The 20,593-nt window shown below is 42.1% G+C and overlaps 1 protein-coding gene across 1 annotated transcript in view; it reads right to left on the bottom strand.

Moving 5' to 3' along the window:
• Positions 1-17,932, bottom strand: part of Nup160 (nuclear pore complex protein Nup160) — an 80,368-nt gene extending 62,436 nt beyond the window's left edge. Inside the window, exons 1-2 of the mRNA XM_068352867.1 lie at positions 17,756-17,932; positions 976-1,078 (exon numbers count right to left, since the gene is read on the bottom strand). Coding sequence (XP_068208968.1) covers positions 976-1,078; positions 17,756-17,849 — 197 coding nt within the window. The 5' untranslated portion in view covers positions 17,850-17,932. The remainder of the gene's footprint in view (positions 1-975; positions 1,079-17,755) is intronic.
• Positions 17,933-20,593: the final 2,661 nt, after the last annotated feature.

A 20,593-nucleotide genomic window follows, 5' to 3' on the forward strand; every position in this document is an offset into this window, starting at 1 on the left:
TCTATCGTAACGATAGAGCGCATGTTGAACGTCCTGAACGTCAACAACTGCGTAGCATAAAAAAACTAAACGTTAGTTCATCTTTGAAAACAGTACGAAGACTATCAAAGAAATTCTTTCATAAAACATTAAATTTAAAAAGTTTTAAATTCTTTAAAGGCTAAATACGATATAACGGGCTCAACGTTGAATAACTTCGGTTCCAAGTTAGGACCGCCTACTATCAGGAAAGGTCGCATATAAACAAAACATAAAAATTTATTTTTATATGTTTATAATAAATGGAAAGTTAATCGAAGAGGCCTAATAAAGGCGGAGAGATATAAAATATATAGATCTATAACGTGTTAAGCAAAATTACTAAAAACCTAAACACACTTCCGTCTAAGGGGAGGGTCGGCCATTTAAAAGTGAAAGAGTCCATACTCTCTTTGTCACCATAATTAAATCTATCCAAAACGAGTTCAAGTTTTGAGATGAAGATAAAACCCCTGCATAGCGAAAGCTCAAAACTAGAATAGTGTACTTCACCAAATAGTTGTGAAAACAAATCCAGTTAGTAACAGCGTATTAGTAGGTCTTGCCGGTAGCCCGACAGAGAGAAAATTGATTCTTTGTTTACTTGGAGTACTAAGTACCTGCTCGACAGATGGCGCTGTTGATGTACACCCCCACCTGCATAGCGATCGCTGGCGTATTTTGACCGTAGGTTTTTCTGTCGAGCAACAGAGTTGCAGCTTATATGATCACCGGCTAAGTTTAATATTGAAAATTGATTCCTTCCCAGCTATCTTGTCACACTTCTTTAACTGAATTTACCATATAAATTTTTTACTAATTAAACACCAAACCTTTCCAGAAAGTTGAGCGAGACGAAATGTGAATTACAGGACCAATGACTATGGTTCTTATACTGTACTGCACTGACATCTAAATAAACACAATCCCAATCTCCCAACATTACTCATCACTCACCAAAATAAGTATCGATTACGAGTAGCTGGGCAGGTTGATTTATAGGCATATCCACCTCCATATTCTGGTACTTTGATATCCTGTAGAGTGCTTTGAGCAGCTCCTGTAAAGAATAAAACAGTAAGAGTTAGCCAAAAACAGGATCTGTCATAGTATTGTCATTAGCCTCCATAATAAACAGTAATTAGTATGTTAACATTAAAATCAACTCCAAGAATAGGACAAAGGAAAATTGAATAAACCTAAAAGGCTATCTATGTTTCATCAGTACTGTACTGGGCAAAAAAAACCTATTACAGTATTTTACCTAAACATACTATTCACATATTCCCCACTGCATAACAGAGAACTCAAGAATTAATATGAGTGCAGTTTCACTTTTCCTTTTTTTATTTTCCTGCAGTTATGAAAAGAGTCGCTCTCATGACATATCAATCAATCTCACCTCAGGGCAAGTTAAAAGTGAATGTGAAAAGCAATTTCTTTATGTATCCAAGTATGGTTTATAAAATACTCTAGATTATGAAGTATATTCACCCAACAATTTGGGGAATACTATTCACCATCAGTCATACTCACCCAACCTCTAAGGAAACCCAGTGATAATCTCCACTTTGTTGTATTTCATGCAATGGGCCTACAATAACCAGCACGCATGATACACAGCATTCATTTCTGACTACATACATGGCTGCTCATACTGTGTTTTATGCATTTCTACAATTATTTTTAAAGGTAACTTATTGGATAGGTTCCTGCCTGGTAGTCTGCAAGACTTGGGTTCAAGTCCCACACAAACTCGTTAGTTTCTTGCAGTGTCTGCAACCTCACCATCTTTGTGAGCTAAGGATGAAGTGTTTGGGAAAGCCTATAGGTCTACCTGCTGATGCATCAGCAGCCATTGCTTTCCCCTCCCTTGTTATAGCTTGGGCACTGATCATATGTATATATGGTCAGTCTCTAGGACATTGTCCTACTAGCTAAGGCAGTCACTGTCCCTTGCCTCGGCCATTCATGAACGGCCTTTAATCAACTCATATTTCTATTTACTAAACCCTTCCCCTTCAAAAAGTATGGGGAAGCCCAATTAGGAAACATGATATTTTAATTATAAAATAAATTTTTGAATATACTTACCCGGTGAATATATAATAGCTGCTGCTCCAGCGGCTCGACAGAAAACACACACAAAAACTCGCGAGCGATCGCTATGAAGGTTGCGGATGTGCCCACCAGCGCCAACTATTGGCCAGATACCGCATATACATGTAAACAGACCCAATTTTTCTCATCCCGCTGGGTCTCTATCGAGGAGGAAGGGGGGGCCTTTAATTTATATATTCACCGGGTAAGTATATTTAAAAATTTATTTTATAATTAAAATATCATTTTTAAATATTTAACTTAGCCGGTGAATATATAATAGCTGATTCACACCCATGGTGGTGGGTAGAGACCAGTATTAATACAGTTTACGGCATATATGCTTAGAGTTTTTGACAGTTATAACATAACAAAACCCAAATATATAAAGGTACCTGGTAAGGAAGTTGACTTAGACGACTACTCTGCCTTATTAGTCTGTCTTCCTCACGAAGCCCAGCGATTCTCTTAGGATGCTGAAAGACTCCCAGGAGCTGAAGTATTAAGGGCTGCAACCCATACAACAGGACCTCATCAAACCCCTAATCTGGGCGCTCTCAAGAAATGACTTTGACCACCCGCCAAATCAACAAGGATGCGAAAGGCTTCTTAGCCTTCCGTACAACCCAAAAAACAATATTAAAAACATTTCAAGAGACAGATTAAAAAGGATATTGGAATTAGGGTAATGTAGTGGTAGAACCCTCACCCACTACTGCACTCGCTGCAACGAATGGACCCAGTGTGTAGCAGTCCTCGTAAAGAGTCTGGAAATCTTTTAAGTAAAATGACGCGAACACTGACTTGCTTCTCCAAAAAGTCGCGTCCATAATACTTTGCAGAGATTTATTTTGCTTGAAGGCCACGGAGGTTGCTATAGCTCTAACTTCGTGCGTCTTAACCTTAAGCAAACATCGGTCTTTCTCATTCAAGCGAGAATGAGCTTCTCGTATTAAAAATCTGATAAAATATGACAAAGCATTCTTTGACATAGGCAATGATGGTTTCTTAACTGAGCACCATAATGCCTCAGATTTACCTCGTAATGACTTAGTACGAGCTAAAATAGAACTTAAGAGCTCTAACAGGACATAATACTCTTTCCAGTTCGTTGCCTACGATCTCTGATAAGCAAGGAATATCAAAAGATTTAGGCCAAGGACGAGAAGGCAGTTCATTTTTGGCCAGGAAACCAAGTTGAAGTGAACAAGTGGCTTTTTCTGTAGAAAAGCCGATGTTCTTACTGAAGGCATGAAGTTCACTGACCCTTTTAGCCGAAGCCAAGCACACTAGGAAAAGTGTCTGAGGGTGAGATCCTTCAGGGAGGCTGAATGTAATGGCTCAAACCTGTCTGACATGAGGAACCTTAGGACCACGTCTAAGTTCCATCCAGGAGTTGCCAAACGACGTTCCTTAGAGGTCTCGAAAGACTTAAGGAGATCTTGGAGATCTTTATTGTTGGAAAGATCTAAGCCTCTATGTCGAAAGACCGAAGCCAACATGCTCCTGTAGCCCTTAATCGTGGGAGCTGAAAGGGAGTGAACCTTTCTCAGATGTAAAAGAAAATCTCCGATTTGGGCTACAGAGGTACTGGACGAGGACACAGATGCTGACTTGCACCAGTCTCGAAAGAATTCCCACTTCGACTGGTATACTCTAATGGTAGAAGCTCTCCTCGCTCTTGCAATCGCACTGGCTGCCTCCTTCGAAAAGCCTCGAGCTCTTGAGTCTTTCGATAGTCTGAAGGAAGTCAGACGAAGAGCGGGGAGGCTTTGATGGACATTCTTTACGTGGGGCTGACGTAACAGATCTACCCTTAGAGGAAGACTTCTTGGAAAGTCTACCAGCCATTGAAGTACCTCGGTGAACCACTCTCTCGCGGGCCAGAGGGTAGCAACCAACGTCAACCTTGTCCCTTCGTGAGAGGCGAACTTCTGCAGTACCTTGTTGACTATCTTGAATGGTGGGAATGCATATAAGTCCAGAAGAGACCAATCCAGTAGAAACGCGTCTATGTGGATTGCTTCTGTATCTAGGACTGGAGAGCAATAGATTGGTAACCTTTTGGTCAACGAGGAGGCAAAGAGGTCTATGGTGGGTTGACCCCAAGTAGCCCGAAGACTCTTGCCCACGTCCTTGTGGAGGGTCCATTCCGTGGGTATCACCTGACCCCTCCGACTGAGACAGTCTGCCAAGACGTTCAAGTCCCCCTGGATGAATCTCGTCAACAGGGAGATGCCTCGATTTCTTGACCATAAGAGAAGGTCCCTTGCGATCTCGAGCAGCGTGAAGGAGTGTGTGCCTCCTTGCTTGGAGATGTACGCCAAAGCTGTGGTGTTGTCTGAGTTGACCTCTACCACTTAGTTTCGAAGAAGCTTTCGAATATCATCAAGGCCAAGTGGACTGCTAATAGCTCCTTGCCGTTGATGTGCATGCTCTTCTGACTTGAGGTCCACAGACCCGAGCATTCCCGACCGTCCATTTCAGGCATGCCTTTACTGGTTCGTAGACTGGGAATGATACCGTCTCTAACGTCTTGTCCTAGTTCCAGTGAGAGGCTAGATGGAACCGGAGAGGCAGAGGGTGTAGTCTCCCTAGTGAGACAAACTGCTCCAGGGATGAGAGAGTCCCTACGAGACTGTTCCAACTCCTGACTGAACAAACGTTTCCTTTTCAGCATTAGTTGGACTTCGAGCAGGGCTTGTTCTATTCGGTGGCAGACGGAAAAGCCCGAAAAAAACTGGACTGCGAATCTCCATCCTCAAATATAGAATAATCTGGGATGGGATCAGTTGGGACTTTTAGGTTGACCAAAAGTCCCAACTCCCTGGCCAGACTCAACGTCCAATGTAGATCCTGCAGACAGCGAAGACTGGACGATGCTCTGAGAAGCCAGTCGTCCAAGTACAGGGAGGCTCGGATCCCCGATAGATGGAGGGATTTTGCCACATTCCTCATGAGCCTCGTAAACACGAGAGGAGCAGGACTGAGGCCAAAGCACAGGGCTCGAAACTGGTACCCCACATTCCTGTAAACAAACCTCAGAAACGGTTGGGAATCCGGGTGTATAGGAATGTGGAAGTATGCCTCCTGAAGGTCGAGAGAGACCATCCAGTCGCCTTCCATTAATGCTGTCAAGACAGCCTGGTAGACTTCATCGTGAAGTTTGTCTTGACAATGAACACCTTGAGCGCATTTGCCTCTTACGTACTCCTGCAGTGAACATGGCTGCCAGATCATTGGAGCCATCCCTGAGGGACGTGGCTGTCAGATCATGGAGCCATCCCTGAAAGCCTTGTTTATGCATGACATAATTGTACAGCAAAACTTCAAACGCTCGAAAAAAACTCCTAACAGGAGATGGTCTAGCTCTGAAGTCGACCATAAAATCTTGGAGCGTCTCATGGCCAGGCGCCAGGGAGAGTCTATGAGGTTTGAGAAGTCTATCTGGGCAGAGGCAGGAACTCCCAAGCCGAGAACTTCTCCCGTGTCATATCAGACTCTCGCTCTATAAGCCTGCTTAAAAGTAGGGAAAACAAAGGCTGTCTCCCCCAAACTCCTCCTGGTGATAAACCAGTCGCCTAGCAAACGTAAAGCTCTCTTAGAAGAGCGAGAGAGCACTAGCTTATAAAACAACGGCTTCGAAGTAGCTAGGCCTAGTGTAAACTCTGACGTTTAGGCGAACGAGGAGCAGCAGTTACAAAAAAATCCGGACAAAGATCCTTAAAAAACAGCATGATTTATTTAAAGTCCATAGAAGGCTGAGCAGCTTTAGGCTCCTCTCCGTCTGACAGAGTCCTCAAGGGAACATCAGTAGGAGGGGGAACAGCAACTTCCTCATCTAAAGGAACCTTGTCCGACAATAGCCGAGTCTCAAGCAGGGGAGAGACCTGCCGTGGTGGCAATGCTTGACAAGCAGAGTCCACACGCAAAGGAGCAACAGTAGCAGTCAAGGACGCTATGTCATGTAACTGCTTAAAGGACTGAACAGCAACAACCAACAGGTGCGGGAGGACGCTCGACGTCAACTCGAGACTGCCTTGACTGCCTAGACTGAGCAGTCAAAACAACTCTTGACTGCGGTGCTTGACGCTCAACGTCAAAACAAGTCAACTTCGCTGGTTGGCGAACGTCCTGAACGTCAACAAGAGCATGCGGCAGCGGCTGAACGTCCACAAGCGGCTGAACGTCCACAAGCGGCTGAAAGTCAACACTGGACTGCATCGAGTGAGGCTCTACAAAACGTGACTGACGTGACTTTGTAACGTCAACGTCAACAGGACGTAGCAAAGGTTCGTTTAGGCGGCTGACGGCCAGGATCTCGATCAGCTAAGAGGCGAGGATCATCGTGAACCTGCTCAGCAGAATAGTCCTCCATAAGAGAGGCAAGCTTATTCTGCATGTTTTGCCGTACAACCCATTTAGGATCAACGGGAATGGTTGCGGTAAGAGACGAGGGTAACGTCTGTGACTGCAAAACCTTGCCTACAAAAAGACTCTCGGAGCCTGTGTTACGCTTTTGTTTAGGCGGCGAGCAGTCTTCCGATGACTGCATAGGGTCAGAGCTGTCCTAATAGTTAAAACCAGGACGCTGGACCTGTCCTGAAAGGACTGACTTTCGCTTAAAGGGCCTCGAAACCTTGTTCCACGGTTTCTTATGCGAAAAGCCTTCGGATGACGAGGAGAAAATCGTCTCGCTCGTCTTATGGTAGGGGCGGTGTTGATGAGACACGCCTGAAACCATAGAGGGAACGTCTGTTCGCTGATCAAGTCCTCTCGAACCCATAAGTCGTACGACATTACTTCTCCCCTGGGCTTGGGAGCTTGCAAGAGGTCTCGGACTAGGCGAACGACAGGCACGAACAGACGAACCCTCGGTCGCAACACTCATAACACTTTGCGCAAATATCACTTTATCACTACGATTTTCTGTTTTGCACTTATTTCACTGAAATCGAATTTTTTAACAATTCACATTAGGTATGAATAAAACTGATTTCTACCCTCATCAAAAGGTTATAATTGCGAAATCAGTCGTATAATGTAAGCACATTAATACAAGCAAAAAACAGTAAACATATTTTAAGATAAAAAGATCAGTGGCTGGGAAGGAGACTAAACACTAGTTCATTCAAAACTACGTTTTCAATCTCTCACCGTAAAGTGCCTTGGGACGAGAATAAAAACTAAAAAAGTTTTATCCTTTCTCCCCGTACAGAGACTAGGGACGAGAGTAACTCGAGAACAACGTTACTCGCTTGGGACGAGAATAAAGATCGGAACGTTCTCTCTCCTCTCTCTCTCTCCGTCTCTATCTCTCTCTCTCTCTTGATTTCGCACCGAAGAGAAGAGCCCACTTACGTTTCGTCAATAAACAGGTTATTTGACCAAAGGAAAAAACTGAAAGGTTTTTCAATTAAAAAGTTCCTTTAAAATAGTATTTAAAACATTTAAGCTTTGAAAGAAGAATGAACAAAACGTCAGAATCGATTTACTCTTTCTGCAAAGTGAAACCGTGATACTCTCTCTCTCTCTATCGTAACGATAGAGCGCAAACTGCGTAGCATAAATAAACTAAACGTTAGTTCATCTTTGAAACAGTACGAAGACTATTCAAAGAAAATCTTTCATAAAATATCTACTAAAAAATATTCATTTAATAAGTTTTAAATCATTTGCTCTGTAAAAGTTATTCACGATTGAAAGGGCTCAACATTGTTTAACTTCGGTTTCCAAGTTAGGACCGCCTACTCTCAGGAAAGGTCGCATATAAACAAATCATTAAAATTTATCTTGATGTTTATTATAAATGGAAAGCTAATCGAAGAGGCCTAATAAAGGCGGTTGAGATATAAAATATATAGAGGAAAATCTATAATTAATTTATAACGTGATAAGATAATTGCTAAAAGCCTAAAACACACTTCTGTACTAAGGGAAGGGTCGGCCATTTAAAAGACAAAGAAAGTCCAAAAAACAATCCAAAGTCATCAAAAATTAAATCTATCCAAAAACGAGTTCAAGATTTAAGTTGAAGATAAAACACCTGCACTGCGAAAGCTCAAACCAAAAGGAAGTACTTCACCAAATATGTTGAGAAAACTCCAGGTTATACAGCGAGTATTGATACGTCTTGTCGTTAAGGCCGACAGAGAAAAAATTGGGTCTGTTTACAAGTATATGCGGTATCTGGCCGATAGTTGGCGCTGGTGGGCACACCCGCAACCTTCATAGCGATCGCTCGCGAGTTTTTGTGTGTGTTTTCTGTCGAGCCGCTGGAGCAGCAGCTATTATATATTCACCGGCTAAGTTAAATATTTAAAAAGGGTTATTTAAGGTCTAAAGGATACTCATGAATGGCAGAGACAACGGTTAGAACAAAGCCCAAGCCCCCTCTCTATCAAGCTAGGACCAGGGAGGAACAGACTTCTGCTGATTCAGCAGCCATACCTATAAACTATCAAACATCCCCCTCCCAAGCTCAAAATGATTGCGAGGCTGCAGACACTACCAAAAACTATCGAGCATGAGCGGGTCTCAAACCCTCGTTTAACAGATTGACCATGTCCTTCTCCAGGCAGATCTGCTTACCAGAGCTAAAGGGTCTCTTCTACCCTTACCATGTGGAAAAGTAGTCACTGAACACAATTAATGCACGAGTTAGACCCTTGAGTGAAGAAAAATTGTTCGGTTATCCTAATGTTGACAGGTGTGTGAGGAAAGAGGAGAATGTGTAAAAATTGTGTAAAAATTATGTCAGTCTATCTAGTGTATGCATAAGCAGAGGAAGAATGAGCCATAAACAGAGGAGGATTCAGTTTAGTACTATCTGGCCAGTCAAAACACCCAATAACTTCTAGTAGTATATCAAGGTTTCTCCAAATAGCATCAGTAGATACTGTACACCAAATGGCTTTAAAATATGGGAATATTGTGTATTTATAGGTGCTTAAAATGTTTTTGATAATGGTTTTTAAAGGAAATCCATAAAATGTTATTTTTATTAATAAAATAAATTTTTGAATATACTTACCCGATAATCATGTAGCTGTCAACTCCGTTGCCCGACAGAATTCTATGGAGGGATACGCCAGCTATCACAATACTAGAAGGGGGTGTATTTACCAGCGCCACCTGTGGCCAGGTACTCAAGTACTTCTTGTTGACACCTCCTCAATTATTCCTCGGTCCACTGGTTCTCTATGGGGAGGAAGGGAGGGTCGATTAAATCATGATTATCGGGTAAGTATATTCAAAAATTTATTTTATTAATAAAAATAACATTTTTCAATATTAAACTTACCCGATAATCATGTAGCTGATTCACACCCAGGGGGGTGGGTGAAAACCAGTGTACAAGATTAAAGGATAGCTAAGTATCCCATATTTCATATAATCAGTTATCCACAATAACAATGAAATAATAAGTACCTGGTAAGGAAGTCGACTTGAACCGTTACTCTGCCTTTAATAAGATCGTCTTCCTTACTGAGCGCAGCGTTCCTCTTGGGAGGCTGAATCAACTCAAAGGTGCTAAAGTATACAGGGCTGCAACCCATACTAAAGGACCTCATCACAACCTTTAACCTTGGCGCTTCTCAAGAAAGAATTGACCACCCGCCAAATCAACAAGGATGTGGAAGGCTTCTTAGCCGACCGTACAACCCATAAAAAGTATTCAAGAGAAAGGTTAAAAAGTTATGGGATTATGGGAATGTAGTGGCTGAGCCCTCGCCTACTACTGCATTCGTTGCTACGAATGGACCCAGGGTGTAGCAGTACTCGTAAAGAGACTGGACATCTTTGAGATAGAATGATGCGAACACTGACTTGTTTCTCAAATAGGTTGCATCCATAACACTCTGCAGAGAACGGTTCTGTTTGAAGGCCACTGAAGTAGCCACAGCTCTCACTTCATGTGTCCTTACCTTCAGCAAAGCAAGGTCTTCTTCCTTCAGATGAGAATTTGCTTCTCTAATCAGAAGCCTGATGTAGTAAGAAACTGAGTTCTTAGACATTGGTAGAGAAGGCTTCTTGATAGCACACCATAAGGCTTCTGATTGTCCTCGTAATGGTTTTGACCTTCTTAGATAGTACTTAAGAGCTCTAACTGGGCAAAGTACTCTCTCCAGTTCGTTCCCCACCATGTTGGACAGGCTTGGGATCTCGAACGACTTAGGCCAAGGACGGGAAGGAAGCTCGTTTTTAGCCAAAAAACCGAGCTGCAAGGAACATGTAGCCGTTTCAGATGTGAAACCTATGTTCCTGCTGAAGGCGTGGATCTCACTTACTCTTTTACCTGTTGCTAAGCACACGAGGAAAAGAGTTTTTAATGTGAGGTCCTTAAAAGAGGCTGATTGGAGCGGTTCAAATCCTGATGACATTAGGAACCTTAGGACCACGTCTAGATTCCAGCCTGGAGTGGACAACCGACGTTCCTTTGAGGTCTCAAAAGACCTAAGGAGGTCCTGTAGATCTTTGTTGGAGGAAAGATCCAAGCCTCTGTGGCGGAAAACCGCTGCCAACAAACTTCTGTAACCCTTGATCGTAGGAGCTGATAGGGATCTTACGTTCCTTAGATGTAACAGGAAGTCAGCAATCTGGGTTACATTGGTACTGGTTGAGGAAAACTGCATTGGCCTTGCACCAGCTTCGGAAGACTTCCCATTAAGACTGATAGACTCTGAGAGTGGATGTCGTCCTTGCTCTGGCAATCGCTCTGGCTGCCTCCTTCGAAAAGCCTCTAGCTCTTGAGAGTCTTTCGATAGTCTGAAGGCAGTCAGACGAAGAGCGTGGAGGTTGGGTGTACCTTCTTTACGTGAGGTTGACGCAGAAGGTCCACTCTAGGAGGAAGAGTCCTGGGAACGTCGACCAGCCATTGCAGTACCTCAGTGAACCATTCTCTCGCGGGCCAGAGGGGAGCAACCAACGTCAGCCGTGTCCCTTTGTGAGAGGCGAACTTCTGAAGTACCCTGTTGACAATCTTGAACGGCGGGAATGCATACAGGTTGAGATGGGACCAATCCAGCAGAAAGGCATCCACGCGAACTGCTGCTGGGTCTGGAATCGGAGAACAATACAAGAGGAGCCTCTTGGTCATCGAGGTAGCGAATAGATCTATGGTTGGCTGACCCCACAGGGCCCAAAGTCTGCTGCAAACATTCTTGTGAAGGGTCCACTCTGTGGGGAAGACCTGACCCTTCCGGCTGAGGCGATCTGCCATGACATTCATATCGCCCTGAATGAGCCTCGTTACCAGCGTGAGCTTTCGATCTTTTGACCAAATGAGGAGGTCCCTTGCGATCTCGAACAACTTCCTCGAATGAGTCCCTCCCTGCTTGGAGATGTAAGCCAAGGCTGTGGTGTAGTCGGAGTTCACCTCCACCACCTTGTTAAGCTGGAGGGACTTGAAGTTTATCAAGGCCAAATGAACTGCCAACAACTCCTTGCAATAGATGTGAAGTGTCCTTTGCTCCTGATTCCATGTTCCCGAGCATTCCTGTCCGTCCAGTGTCGCACCCCAGCCCGTATCCGATGCGTCCGAGAAGAGACGGTGGTCGGAGGTCTGAACAGCCAAAGGTAGACCTTCCTTGAGAAGAATGCTGTTCTTCCACCACGTTAGAGTAGACCTCATCTCTTCGGAAACAGGAACTGAGCCCGTCTCTAGCGTCATGTCCTTTATCCAGTGAGCAGCTAGATGATACTGAAGGGGGCGGAGGTGGAGTCTCCCTAACTCGATGAACAGGGCCAGCGATGAAAGTGTCCCTGTTAGACTCATCCACTGCCTGACTAAGCATCGGTTCCTTCTCAGCATGCTCTGGATGCATTCTAGGGCTTGGAAGATCCTTGGGGCCGACGGACAAGTCCGAAAAGCTCGACTCTGAAGATCCATACCCAAGGAGACAATGGTCTGGGATGGAACGAGCTGAGACTCCTCAAAATTGACCAGGAGGCCCAGTTCCTTGGTCAGATCCATAGTCCATTTGAAAATCTCCAGACAGCGACGACTTGAGGGAGCTCTTAAAAGCCAGTCGTCTGACGGAGCCGGACACAAGATCATGATACTGCTGCACAGTCTGTAAACTGTCAATCATGGGCAAGCGAGGAAGTACAGTGACAACCCGAATCTGTCTAGACTGTCTGGGTCGTACAGACAACTCCTTAACGGGTTGCTGAGGTTGCCGCACTGCGTCACAACAAGTCCCTTCTGTTGGTTGTTGAACGTCTTCCCCGTGACACATTGACTCCGTAAACAAAAAATCCTCTAACAAGGACTAAGCTTGGACTGCATGTCATGCAACACAGCTCAAGGTCTATGGGAGCAGGTGTGGTAACAGACGGGATTAGCGGCTGAAGTGTAACCATTACCTTCCCTGTAAGCATGTTATGCTTAAATAAAAGTCCATAAGAGGTTATGCAGCTAAAGGCTCCCTCCAAATGACAGAGTCCTCAAGGGAATATCAGAAGGAGGGAGAAAAGAACTTTCTCATCTACAGGGACCTTATCCTAGAAAAGCTAAGTTCTCTGAGTGAGAGTTCACTGGTGCAAAGCAGCAGACTAGAAGGCAACGTTATGAAACTGCTTGACAGTCTAGTGAGTTGGCAACAACCCAAGATGTGTTGAGAAGCATGCGGTAAGGTATGCAGAGCATGATGTATGCAGAGTATGCTGTATGCAGAGCATGCTGTATGTAGAGCATGTTGTATGCAGAGCATGCTGAATGCAGAGCATGCTGTATGCAGAGCATGTAGTATGCAGAGCATGCTGAATGCAGAGCATGCTGAATGCTGAGCATGTAGTAAGCAGAGCCTGCTGTAAGCAGAGCCTGCTGTAAGCAGAGCCTGCTGAAAGGAAAGCAGAGCGTGTGCATGGCGTTTAACATTTCTCAGAAATTCCATGACCAGTGCTAGAGTGCTTTATGCATGCTTGCATGGGGTTTAAACCATGGTATGCTGAACAGCAGAGTCAGAACGAGCTGGAACAACAATAGTGTGGTTTCCTCTTCAAGATGAGGGAACACCTGAGGCTCAGTCTGCAAAGGCTGAATAAAAGACAAGCAGAAGGAAGGCGCATGGGTGGAGGAGGCTGACTCCTAGCATGAGTGGTTGAACCCAAGGGTTGCGCTTGCTGAGCGGTTGGCGGAAGCGGAGTAGCAAGTTCCAGTTCCTGTGGTGTGAGCGGAGCGCGATGAGGAAGAGGCTGCGCAGAACAAGGTAAATGTCTCGCAAGCTGAGGCTCCTGAGGCGCAAGGCTAAGGTGTTGTGGTGCTTGCCTTATGGAGGGTTGAGCTCGCTGCAGCAAGAGCTGAGGAAACTGACTCATGGACGGGAGAGGTTGTTGTACCTCAACCGAGTGTTGCATCACTGGTGGAGCAGCAAGTGGAGGCGGAGGAAGAGAGGTATAATCCTCCTGATCCCAATGTAAAGGTTGCCTTAAGAAAGGCGGAGGCTGAACACCACAGGGAACAGCAAACTCAGCACGTGTCTCAACATCGTACGCCTGGCAGGTGGAACTGCTGGCAGGTGGTACTGCGATCAGGCGGAGCGAGTGTAGGTGGAGGGAGTGTAGGCGGAGGCGGAGGAGCAACACTCTCAGCCCGACACTCACGCATCAAGTCCGAAAGCTGTGCTTGCATGGACTGTAGTAGAGTCCACAACATCATACGCCTGGCAGATGGTACTGTGATCAGGCGGAGCGAGTGTAGGAGGAGGGAGTGTAGGCGGAGGCGGAGGATCAACACTCTCAGCCCGACACTCACTCATCAAGTCCGAAAGCTGTGCTTGCATGGACTGTAGTAGAGTCCACAACATCGTACGCCTGGCAGATGGTACTGTGATCAGGCGGAGCGAGTGTAGGAGGAGGGAGTGTAGGCGGAGGCGGAGGAGCAACACTCTCAGCCCGACACTCACTCATCAAGTCCGAAAGCTGTGCTTGCATGGACTGTAGTAGAGTTCACAACATCGTACGCCTGGCAGATGGTGCTGCGACCAGGCGGAGCAGGTGCAGGCTGGGCGAGCACAGGCGGAGCAGGTGCAGGCTGGGCGAGCACAGGCGGAGCGAGAACAGGTGGAGGGAGTGTAGGCGGAGGAGGAGGTGCAACACTCTCAGCCCGACACTCACGCATCAAGACCGAAAGTTGTGACTGTATGGACTGCAGTAGAGTTAACTTGGGGTCGGCAGACACTAAGTTCTGCTGAGGTAAAGCCTTAACAGCAGAGATCTGTTGTGGCAGAACCTTACTCCTCTTAGGCGGAGTGTAATCAACTGATGACTGAGGAGAGTCAGAGCTAACCCAATGACTGCATTCGGGTTGTGAACTTTAACTTCGTACGTCTGGCATAGGTCTGGACTTAACGTTTAAGAAGTCTTGAGACCTGAGACCAGCGTTACTCTGCCTTTATTTTCTCCCCTAATCTCTTCTGCAGACGAGCAAAATAAGGGCTCAATCGTCTGCGGGTGGGAGTGACGGTCTCGGTAAGACACGCCCACAACCACCGAGAATACTTCTGTGCGCCGATCAAGGCCTGCTGAACCCTTATGCCCTTCGACATTGCTTCTCCCCTGGGCTTGGGAGCTTGCAAGAGGTCCCGGACTGGGAGGACGACTGGCGCGCACAAAAGTACCCTCACGCACTAATCACTTATCACTTTGATTTCTGTTTGCACTTATTTCACTGAACTCGAAACTTTAAGTGGTTTGTACCTGAAATACGCAATTCTATCCTTTCTCAAAGTTAGTAATTGCGAAAACAGAATTACAATGTAACAGAAAAATCTAATGAAAGATAATTCAGTGGTTGGAAAGAGACTAAACACTAGATCACTCTAGAAACGTTTAGTTTCTTCCCCTAAAGAGACTAGGGAGAAGAGCAAAAAACGATAACGACGTTACTCGTACGCCTGGCAGGCTTGAATGAAACGTTTATCCTCTTTCTCCCTCCGTCTCTATCTCTCTCTCTCTCTCTCTCTCTCTCTCTCTCTCTCTCTCTCTCTCTCTCTATCTTGACTTAGAACCTGAGAGAAGAGCCCAATCATATATATCGTTAAAACATATTATTGTTAAAAGAAAAAAAAAACTGAAAAGTTCCTTTATTAGGATCAAAACCATTAAGTTAAGAAAGAATGAACAAAACGCTAGACACGGTTACTCTTACTGCAACGTGAAACCGTGAACATTCTTTCTCTATCGTAACGATAGAGTGCAAGTTGAACGTTCTGAACGTCAACAACTGCAGAGACAAAACAAAACGTTAGTTCAGCTTTGAAAACAGTACGAGACTGTCAAAGAAAATCTTTCAAACTCTGTGGCGGAAATAGCATAATATGTTAACAGGTAAAACCGAAATGACGGGCTCAAAGTTTATTAACTTCGGTAAAAGACCGCCTACTATTAGGAAGGTCGAATATAAACAAATATAAAAATTAATTTTAATGAGTTTATAATAAAAGGAAGTTAATCGAAGAGGCCTATAAGAGGCGGAGAGATATAAAATAAATCTATAACTTTTGTTAAGCAAAATTAAGAAAGAGAGTCTATACTCTCTTAGACACCAACACTTCCGTCTAAGGGAAGGGTCGGCCATTGAAAAGTGAACGAGAGTTCATACTCTCTCGTCACCAAAATTAATCAAATTAATTCCAAAAGCTAACTAAGCTAATATAGAAGTTTCCAGTAAAGCGACAGCCGAAATCAAAGAGAAATACTTCACCAAAGTCGTGAAAATACTCCAAGAACATAAGCGTATCCCAGAACGTCTTGCCGGAAGCACGACAGAGGAATAATTGAGGAGGTGTCAACAAGAAGTACTTGAGTACCTGGCCACAGGTGGCGCTGGTAAATACACCCCCTTCTAGTATTGTGATAGCTGGCGTATCCCTCCATAGAATTCTGTCGGGCAACGGAGTTGACAGCTACATGATTATCGGGTAAGTTTAATATTGAAAATTTTGAGTTATGGTGGGACGAATACCAAGTAATATTAATGAAACACGGTCAAAACACTGGCGCTTTTTTTCGCCACAAATTTTGAATGCATAGAAAATGTGACTTTCTATCCCATTTTCTAATGGAGCCATTCATAACAATATTCATCATATTAATACCTCCTTACTTAATCAAGCTAATGATTTATTGGCTTTTGTTCTGCCGTATGCTTGCTTCGCTCGCATTTAAACATTATCTCATTGCTCCTATGTTCTAGAAAGCGGAATATATTTCGCCATGCACGTTAGCCTCGTGAGCTAGTATTTCGGTGTTATCAATCATACAAATTTAAAATTTGATTACCTTGGTTATTATCCAGTGATTCATGGTTCTTGGTTTAATCAAAAGTACCATAGGTTTCATTGAAATATGCTGATTAAAATCGTTTAGAGAAAATTGAGAGCCTTTGTATATCAGTGGCCAGTTCCTCACATTTTGATTAAAAATAGGGTAATTGTTAACAACACCACGCTCTCCATTTACTCCAAAATAATGGAATCCTGCAGTTCTCATCTTCTTGCACAGTAATTAGGTAGTTATTTAAATTCTGGGAAAGAATAATTATTAAGATATGTTGAGGAAGAGGGAAGGGGTTATAAAAAGAAAGTAGCTCGGTTTCCTTACCAAATGACTTGGAACTGACATGTCAACATAGTCAACCAAACAGAGTTCGTGATGCCAGCGTACATAAACAGAAGTTTGTGATGCCAGCGTACATTTGATATACAGTACTGTATATTCAAAATATACTTAATCAAAAATTGAGTGATTACTCAAAAGTGTCACTATTTGTAAATTGCATATTTTATGGACACTTTTGAGTAATTAATCCATTTCTAATTAAGTATATTTTGAATATACATTATATCAAATGTACGCTGGCATCACGAACTCATATTTATGTACGCTGGCATCACGAACTCTGTTTGGTTGACTATGTTGACATGTCAGTTCCAAGTCGTTTAGTGAGGAAACCGAGCTTTTTTTCTTTTTCTAACCCCTCCCCCCTTCCTCAACATATCTTACTAATTATTGCTTTCCCAGAATTTAAATAACTACCTAATTACTGTGCAAGAAGATGAGAACTGCAGGATTCCATTATTTTGGAGTAAATGGAGAGTGTGGTGTTGTAAACAATTACCAAAGGTAGACATCAACTAACCTAAACTTCTCCCCCTAACCTAACCTACAAGCCATGTCCTTATCTACTTACCTGAAGGGGGGCTAATGAACCCCCTTATACTGCCGTATATAAGTTAGCCGTAATCATACATGCAGGTGGCCGCTATCATACATAAACCCCAGTTGTGGTAATATAAAATAAAACCAGATCAAATTTCCATCTTTCATATACTAAAATGGGATTGAACTTCCATATTTAAAAGCCTATGCCATTCTGTGTCCGCCGATCTACAACCACTCTCAACCTTAGTTTAAAATACACAAATTTTGATGAATATACCAGAATTTTGATCATTATTCGAATATATTTACAATTATCATAAAAAACGCTCTTGCTTAATATGAAGACGTTTATGTCAGGATTACCGTAAAACTACCGATAAGCGAATCCACGAAATCTACTGGTAAGCTAAACCAGGTCATATATTCGAATAAATTCACATTCATACATAAAATTACCCTTCATATTTACCTGTATCAATTGTAATATTCCTCCACTGCACCAAAGCCGACTGATCGGGAATTACTTCCCGAAATCCTAAATGACCATTTTCATTTACCGCCATGCTAGTGTACTAACTGCAGGAGGCTGCTCATTTCAAAACAAACAATGTGATTATCTTCCGGGCGTTGGACTGACTTTGCGGCGTTTCCTTTAGCAATCAACCTTCTTCTTTCCCCATCGTTGTTATTATTATTATTATTATTATTATTATTATTATTATTATTATTATTATTATTATTATTATTATTATTACTTGCTAAGCTACAACCCTAGAGGGAAAAAGCAGGATGCTGTAAGCCCAGGGGCCCCAACAGGGAAAATAGCCCAGTGAGGAAAGAAAACAGGGGACATAAACTATATAAACGTTATCAAAACATTGTTCTCTAGTCTTGGGTAGTGACATAGCGTCTGTACCATGGTCTTCCACTGTCTTGGGTTAGAGTTCTCTTGCTTGAGGGTACACTCGGGCACAATGTTCTATCTAGTTTCTCTTCCTCTTGTTCTGTTAAAGTTTTTATAGTTTATATAGGAAATATTTATTTTAATGTTGTTACTATTCTTAAAATATTTTATTTTTTCCTTATTTCCTTTCCTCACTGGGCTATTTTCCTTGTTGGGGCCCCTGGGCTTATTGCATCCTGCTTTTCCAGCTAGGGTTGTAGCTTAGCATTTAATAATAATAATAATAATAATAATAATAATAATAATAAGATGAAGATAAATTAGATCGAATAGTGTGCCCGAATGTACCCTGAAGCAAGAGAACTCTAACCCAAGACAGTGGAAGACCATGGTACAGAGGGTATGGCACTACCTAAGACTAGAGAACAATGGTTTGATTATACTGTGTCCTTCTAGAAGAGATGCTTACCATAGCTAAAGGGTCTCTTCTACCTTAACCAAGTGGAAAGCAGTCACTGAACAATTACAGTACAGTAGATAACCTTTTGAGTGAAGAAGTATTGTTTGGTAATCTCGATGTTGTCAGGTGTATGAGGACAGAGGAGAATATGTTAAGAATAGGCCAGACTATTCGATGTATGTGTTGGCAAAGGAAAAATAGGCCTTAACCAGAGAAGGATCCAATGTCGTTCTATCTAGCCAGCCAAAGGACCCAATATCTGTCTAACTGCAGTATCTCAACGGGTGGCTGGTGCCTTAACCAACATGCTACCTGATAACCAGTTATTTTGTCCTCCTTTAGCCTTAACAGACACAGACATTCCAAGACAGAAATTTATACATATATACACACACACACACACACACACACACACACACACACACACACACACACATATATATATACATATATATATATATATATATATATATATATATATATATATATATATATATATATATATATATACATATATATATATATATATATATATATATATATATATATATATATATATATATATATATATATATATATATATATATATGTATATATATATATATATATATATATATATATATATATATATATATATATATATATATATATATATAGAGAGAGAGAGAGAGAGAGAGAGAGAGAGAGAGAGAGAGAGAGAGAGAGAGAGAGAGAGAGAGAGAGAGAGAGAGAGAGAGAGAGAGAGAGAGAGAGAGAGAGTTGTAATATTATTGTACAGAAAAGGATCACTGATAAGAGAATGTTTTTTTTTTAGAACGGCTGTGTGTGTGTACATCTGGCAGGTAGTCATCGTACTGCATGCACACTGAGAGACCTTTTTCCACGCATATCAAATTATTGTTTTTTTTTTTTTTTTTTTTTTTTTTCATTATTGGAAACTGACTTTAACCCATCTGTATTAATGTAAAATAAACTTATCATAAACATGCAGTGAATAATATAGGAGAGATGGGGTTTCCCTGTCTAACTCTTTATATAGTTTTAGGATTGCTGTACTGTACTTCTTGTATAGCTTATCTTCACCTGTTCTAATGTAAAATTCATCTATTCCTAGTTTTTGGAGGGGTTTCATTACAGCTTTCTCATAGTCTATAAGTGACACTATTATTGTTATTATTATTATTATTATTATTTTCATTATTATCATTATTATTATTATTAGCCAAGCTACAACCCTAGTTGGAAAAGCAAGATGCTATAAGCACAAGGGCTCCAATAGGGAAAAATAGCCCAGTGAGGAAAGGAAATAAGGAAATAAATAAATGATGAGAACAAATTAACAATATATATTTCTAAATACAGTAACAGCGTCAAAACAGATATGTCCTATATAAACTATTAACAACGTCAAAAACAGATATGTCATATATAAACTATTAACAACGTCAAAAACAGATATGTCCTATATAAACTATTAACAACGTCAAAAACAGATATGTCATATATAAACTATTAACGTCAAAAACAGATATGTCATATATAAACTATTAACAACGTCAAAAACAGATATGTCATATATAAACTATTAACAACGTCAAAAACAGATATGTCATATATAAACTATTAACAACGTCAAAAACAGATATGTCATATATAAACTATTAACGTCAAAAACAGATATGTCATATATAAACTATTAACAACGTCAAAAACAGATATGTCCTATATAAACTATTAACAACGTCAAAAACAGATATGTCATATATAAACTATTAACAACGTCAAAAACAGATATGTCATATATAAACTATTAACGTCAAAAACAGATATGTCATATATAAACTATTAACAACGTCAAAAACAGATATGTCCTATATAAACTATTAACAACGTCAAAAACAGATATGTCATATATAAACAACAAAGACTCATGTCAGCCTGGT

This window comes from Palaemon carinicauda, chromosome 29 (assembly GCF_036898095.1).
Source record: "Palaemon carinicauda isolate YSFRI2023 chromosome 29, ASM3689809v2, whole genome shotgun sequence".
Classification (NCBI taxonomy): domain Eukaryota; kingdom Metazoa; phylum Arthropoda; class Malacostraca; order Decapoda; family Palaemonidae; genus Palaemon; species Palaemon carinicauda.